This window comes from Elephantulus edwardii, unplaced genomic scaffold (genome assembly GCF_000299155.1).
Source record: "Elephantulus edwardii isolate Elephantulus edwardi_28Jun2011 unplaced genomic scaffold, EleEdw1.0 scaffold00127, whole genome shotgun sequence".
Lineage (NCBI taxonomy): Eukaryota > Metazoa > Chordata > Mammalia > Macroscelidea > Macroscelididae > Elephantulus > Elephantulus edwardii.
The window spans coordinates 4,062,501-4,069,107 of record NW_006399877.1 but is presented as its reverse complement, the minus strand read 5'-3'; the positions used below and the strand labels follow the sequence as shown (position 1 = coordinate 4,069,107).

At 55.1% G+C, this 6,607-nt stretch overlaps 1 protein-coding gene across 1 annotated transcript in view; it reads right to left on the bottom strand.

Moving 5' to 3' along the window:
• Positions 1–6,607, bottom strand: part of IQCA1 (IQ motif containing with AAA domain 1) — a 135,706-nt gene that overhangs the window by 50,901 nt on the left and 78,198 nt on the right. Inside the window, exon 9 of the mRNA XM_006893518.1 lies at positions 138–213. Within this exon, the coding sequence (XP_006893580.1) occupies positions 138–213 (76 nt within the window). The remainder of the gene's footprint in view (positions 1–137; positions 214–6,607) is intronic.

The window sequence follows — 6,607 nt, the reverse complement described above, 5'->3', positions numbered from 1 at the left end:
ACCCCCACTCCTGCTCCCCCCACCGACCATGAGCTGTGTACCTGCAGACCCTCCACCCCCTACCTCCACCCCACCGACCTGGTGTCCAGCTCCCAGTCTGAGCAAGGGCACTCTGGCAGCCCACTGTCCACACCAACCTTCATATGCACTTCTCCCTTCTTCCATCCCGGGGAGGAAGAGGCTCGGGGCCATTTTCCACTCCTCATCTTCTTCCTGGTCAGAGCAGAAGAGTAAGTGTGTGAATGACAGGCAGGCTCACTGGTGCAAGGCAACTGTCAGAGGAGCGTCTGTCAGTGTGAGGTGCACTGAGATGAGTACAACCCACAGTGACCCTATAAACCCCGTTCTATCCTGTGCCAAGTCAGCTCAGCTCACAGTAACCACGCACAACACAGCGAAGCCAAGCCCGGGCCCGGTACACGATGCCCGCACTGCTCGAGCCAAAGTCACCGTCACTGTGTGGGTCCATCTCACCGAGGGGCTTCTCCCGGGCACTGTGTGGGTCCATCTCTCCTGGTCACTATGTGGGTCCATCTCTCCTGGTCACTGTGCGGGTCCGTCTCACCGAGGGGCTTCTCCTGTCACTGACCCTCCACTTGTCCAAGCATGAATTCCTCCCCCACAGCCGGGTTCCTCCCCACCACGTGCCCTCAGTCTGTGGCACAAAGCCCCAGCAGCCTCATTTCCGAGGACCTTCCTGGCTGCACTTCTTCACAGACGTGCTTATCCTCCTGGTAACCTCCAGCACAGCCGCTACCGCTCACCGGCACCACAAACATGAGGGCGTCACGGTCACTATGCAGTAACTGCTGTAAGCGGGCGCTCTGGTGGTGCAGTGCTGAGGAGTTGCACGGCAACCCCAAAGCACGCAGTTCGAATCCAGCTGCCACTCCCTGGGGGATGATGGGCAGTCTCCTCCCGTCGTTAACTGCCTCTGAAAATCAGCTGGAGGGTCAGCTACGAATTGGCTCTGATCTGATGGTGCACAACAGCCACCAAAACAAGAATATAAAGTGCATTGGTGGCACAAGGGTTAAAATGCTTGGCTGCTAACCAAAAGGTCAGCGGTTCAAACCCACCAGCTACTGTCTGGGAGGAAGCTGAGGCGGTGTATGGCAGCGTAAGGATGGCCGCCTTCGGAGCACTCCGGGCAGCTCAGCTACATCCTGCAGGGTCACTGGGAGGCAGATCTGAGCCGACAGCAGGGGTCCGCTTATCCATTTGGGGGGTGGTGCAGCGGTTAAGTGCTTGGCTGCAGTGTGAACCTAGGACCTGGAAACCAGCTCCTGTGTAGATGGCTGCCTAGGGAACCTGACAGGCAGCTCTGCTCTGCCGTACGGGGTGGCCGGGAGTCGGGATCACTCGACAGCACTGAATGGTAATGAATACAGGCTCCCTTTCCCAGGTTTTTGGCTAACTGTTGTAAAATAGATATCACAGAGCACTTGCCATTTCAGCCATTGTTAAGTGCACAGTTCTGTACATGAATGACAGTCACCATGCTACCCACCATCACCCCACCCATTTCCAAAGGCTTTTAATTCACCTAAACAGACACATGGTAAGCCTTCAACCACACACACAAACGCGGAGCGTCTGATTTCATCTTCAGTTGTTCTCTTATGCACACAAAACCTAAACAATGACTAAGGAAAGCCGAGATAAACAGATGCCTCTGAATCATGGGATTGGTGAAGACTGTTGGCCACACCATGGACAGACAGAAGGGAGAAGTCTGTCCTGGATGAAGAGCCAGAGCGCTCCGTGGAAGCCAGGATGGGAGAGTTGGTCTCACACACTCTGGACGTGTCATCAGCAGAGACCAGCACTTGAAAGACAAGAGTCTTGGTAAAGATCAACCCTCAGGCGAACCCCGGCTCTGGGTCTCAGTCCCCTCCAGCGGGCTTTCCACACGGCAGATCTTCACGGGAGGACACTGACTTGCCTGCTCTGTGCCCGATGGGTTTGCACCACCAGCCCTGCACTGTGCCATCAGGCTCTTCGGCAGAGTGGAGCTCTGGTCAGTGAGGGAGAAACTCCCTCAGAAGGAGGCCGGGCAGAGCAGCTGTGATGGGGTCCAGGTCAGCAGAGGCTTTAGGGACGGTGCCATGTTTCGTTTGGCTTTAGATGGGGTTACTAGAGTCACGGCCGCCCTGAAGGCAGCCCCATGGCCTTGTGGGCAGGGAGCTGCATGGCTGACAAAGTCTGCACCTCTCTGGGGGTTCAAATCCACCATTTGCTCCATGGGCCAAAGATGGGCCATCTTCTCTCATGTGATGTACGGCCCCTAAAACCCTGCTGGAGGGACAGCTAAGAGTGATTCCGACTCGACAGGAATGTGTGAGATGAGTGAACAGCAACGAGTAATGTCCAGAGCAGGTGAAAACACAGATGCAGGGCCTGGAGGGAAGGTGGGAGGGGGGAGGGAGGAGGAGGAGGAAGGAGAGGGAAGAGAGGAAGGGGGAAAGAAGGAGGGGGAAGGAAGGGAAAGGGAGGAGGAAGAGAGGAGAGGGAGGTGGAGGTAGAGAAGGGGAAGGAGGGGGAGGAGGAGGGCAGAGGAGGGAGGAACGGAGAGGAGGGAGAGGGGAGGAGGGAGAGAGAAGGAAGGGAGGGGAGAGGAAGAAGATGGTGGGGTAGGAATGGGAGGAAGGGGAAGAAGGGGAGGAAGAAGAGGGTGAGGAAAGGAAGAAGAGCAGTGTGGGGGTAAAGAGAAGGGAGGGGAGAAGAGAGAGGAGCGGGAAGAGAAGGGGAAGGGTGGGGGGAGGAGGCATAGGATGTGGAGGAGGGGGAGTGAGGGGGGGTGAGGCGGGTGGGGAGGGGGGGGGGGAGGGGGCATGGGAGGGGGAGGGGGGGGGGTGGGGGGGAGGAGGAGGAGGGGAAGGAGGAGGGGTGTGAATGGCAGCAGGGGGAGTGAGGAAGAGTGGGAGGAAGCTGAGTGGGAGGAGGAGGGGGAGGAGGAGGGGAGGAAGGGGGAGGCAGGGAGCACGGGTGAGGGCGGCACTGAGGGTCTGCGTCAGAGGCCGCGGCAGCTGCCCGTGTGGCCTGAGCTGGTGATGGTGTCAGCACAGCAGGTGAGGGGTGTCACTGCACAGGCCCCTCCAACAGGCTTCTGTGTCAGAGAGGCTTTACTGGAGGAGCCTGTCACACGTCTCCCTCCCAAGAGCATCTCCACGCCCTCATTCTGGTGACATTCTCTGGATAGAAATGACAGTCACCTCTTTATCCGCGTGCGTCAGTCTGAAACGACAGGAGGACACGGCTGCCCATGGACCACAGACTTGAGCCGAGGGAGTCGGCCAGTGGGGCCGTGGTGAGAGGCTGAGCGCAGGCTCCGGGGTCTCCAGGGCGGACTCCACTGAGGCGGGTCGTTTCACGGCTGGATCCACTTCAGAGGAGTCACATCCCGTGGTCGTGTGCCACAGACGAATCAACACCTTCCTAAGCAGTTCCACATGGCGGCAGCTGATGGAGGAGGAGACAGGCCGTGCAGAGCGAGGGGCCCCTGGCGGCCCTGTGCACTTGTTGTTTTTGTTGCTGTTGGTTTTTTTTCCAATACTGAGGCAGGTCCACACCACTGGCTTCGGGGCAGAGGGAAATTACTGGGATGCTGGAGCCACGCCGTTAGACCTTCGGTCTGTGGAAAATGCCTCTTGGCGTTTTAGTTCTCTGATCCTTAGAAATGAGGGCGCAGAGGCTTCTTCTCACGTCCTGTGGGTGTGTTGTCAGAAGGAGCTGGTCCTTGGAAAAGACATCACGCAGGGACAGGAGGAGGGTCCGTGAGAGAGGAAGCCCCTCGGTGAGACGGACTGACACAGTGACACTGGGCTTGAGCCTGCCCGGGGCTGGAGTCGGACAGGGCAAGGCTCTGCTGCGTTGTCCACAGGGTCACCAACAGGGTCACCAGGAGTCATAGACTTGACGGCCCTGAACGACAGCAGTGAGCTCTGGTGACGTGGCCTGGATGCTGCTCCTTTACCATCTGAGCAGCCATCCATCTCCGGTGCTTCAGATCCCCCAGCTGCTCCCTGGCAGACACGTGGACAGTCTCCTCCCACGAAGGGTTCAGCCTCAGAAATCGGTGATGGTCACTGTGAGTTAGAACCCACTTGAAAGCCTTGAGTTCGAGGTTGTTTTTTTGCTTCGAATGCTCATTTGTAGCTATTTCATGGTTTCCAAAGTTTCCAGGTTTCTGCATTTGTGCTGTTTGGGAGAAAATCCCCCGGTTTTCTATTTGCAGAGGCCGCTGGCATGGTCGGATAACCCCGTAAGATTTTCCCCCACCTCGATTCTTGCTTCTCTTCATGGGGCTGATGTTTGGTGGTTGTCCAGCTGTTGTGAATACACCACAGTTTCATCTGGGGCTGTGGGAAGTGACGGGGTGACTCAGCACCCACGCACGCTAACTGGGACTGGCTACACTCTTCCGTCCTGCCGGGTCTTCTGACCAGGGAGGGTAACGACCAGACAAAATGCAAACCCAGACCTCGTGCTGTCAGGAAATGACTGTTCTCCACAGAGTTCTCAGTGCGGTCATCTGTGGATGCAGGTCACCAGGCCTTCCCTCAGTGGCACTGCTGGGTGGAGCTGACCTGCCGTCCTTTCCCTGCCTACCAAGCATTAGCCTCACGTTCCACCCTTGGACCACCGAGGTGGCTGCTTCTGCAGGTCAAGCCACCATTCCACACTCAAGGGCTTCAGTGTAGCTGGTCTCTGTCATGGTCCAGCTGGTTCTGGGACGAGTCCAGGACAAGACTGCCAGGCAGTGGAGAAGAGAACAGGACTCAAGGACAAACACCATTTATCTTGATGAGTGATTATGAAAGAGGGCCCTTTTCCGCTGAATAATGCCACCTCCCTTTCAGATCTTTTACTGAATGAACTGGAAGAATCAAAGGCAGGCAGTTCAAATCCACCAGCTACTCCTTGGGAGAAAGGTGGGCAATCTCCTTCTCTAAAAACCACCAGTGTGTCAGGCACGAGTCGGTCAGGCTCAACGGCAAAGAGAGAGTGACTGTCCCCTCTGTGGGTGACTCATCAACGCTCATCTGCTCAAACTTTGTTTTTCTGGCCAAACAGCTCATTATTCAGTAGCTTGTTCTAGTGAGTTAATAAAACGCCCCTGTATCACAAAGCTCGACTGTGCAGCCAAGCGTTCCAGGCTGTGGGCGTGAGCACTCACGCTGAATTTGTAATTTGCACGTGCAGATTCCCCTCCTCTTATTGAGGGGAAGGGAGGTGGGGAGGACATTGGAAATTCTCCCCGCACTCCTTGCTCTCTGGTATCTCTTCAAAATCAGCTTGCAGAGAGAGAAGAGGTTTTTTATAAATAACCGCTGAGGAGGCTATCTTTTCTTCCTTTTTTTATTCTGCTGTGAGTTAGAACTCATTCAGACTTCTAGTCTCCTAAACCGGGAGAGAATGACGCTCTGTTCCTTAAAGCCACCTCTGTGGGCATCTCTGTTACAGCTGCATGAGGTAACAGCTGTCTAGATGGAGGTCCATTGGCCACCAAGGGGTCAAAAGGAGAGATCACAGGGACCCTGTGTGTGTACCCTCCAAAGCGGTGAGAGGCCCCAACACCCCCAGACTCCTGGTGCTGGTGTGTCCAAGGAGCCTCATGCTTCACAGACTCTCAATGGTCAGTTTATTATGTGAGCACCACCAGGTCTCTTCAGTGTGTCACCAATTGGACTTGAACCTCCAAACTTTTGGTTAGCAGCCAAGTGCGTGAACTATTTTCACATAAAGGCACTCTCGGGAGAAGGTAACCAGAGCTAAACCCACTTCTGGCGGGCTGATTCCAACTCAGAGGGACCCCCATTGGGTTTCTAGGGCAGTAAATCCTCATGAGAGGAAGCAGGGTACCATTCTTCCTCAGAGCGGCTGGTGGATTTGAACACCTGTCCTTTCGGCAGCTACCTAACATGTAACCCACTATGGCAACAGGGCTGGGTGGTGGAAGACACAAATGCCTTGAAGTCCTTACCCTAGGGACCACCAGCTGGTGGCCCCACCCTCGCCCTTCTGTCAACTTGGCTTTCCTTGGGACGATGAGATATCTAGAGCCATTAAAAGAGCTTTAAGATGCCATGATCAATGAACAATCTTGATGTTAAAGTCACTATGCCTTTAAGCTTCAGTGCTGGAGAAGAGTGTTGAATATACCATGGACTGCTAGGAGAACAAACAAGTTCGTCCTGGAGAGGGTGAAGCCAGGCTGCTCCTTGGAGGCAAGGATTCTGAAGCTCTGTCTGACGTACTTTGGACATGTTGAAAGACAAGATCAGTATTTGGTGAGGGACGTCATGCTTGGGAGGGTGGAGGGCCAATGCAGGAGATGAAGCCTCTGGATAAGAAGGATTGATTCTGTCATTGGGTTAATCGGGATGGGCATGTCGGAGACAATAAGATTGGTACAGGACAGAGCAGGGTTTAGGGCTATAGTACATAGGGTTGTTATGAGTCGCACACAACTCAATGGTATATAACAACCACCACCACCACCACCATTTGTGTTTGCCACTGGTTCCTGCCTTGCCAAGAGCTCCCTGAACTCCATCTCTGAGAAACTCTGTATCTGAGGAGTGAAACACGATCACATAATAAG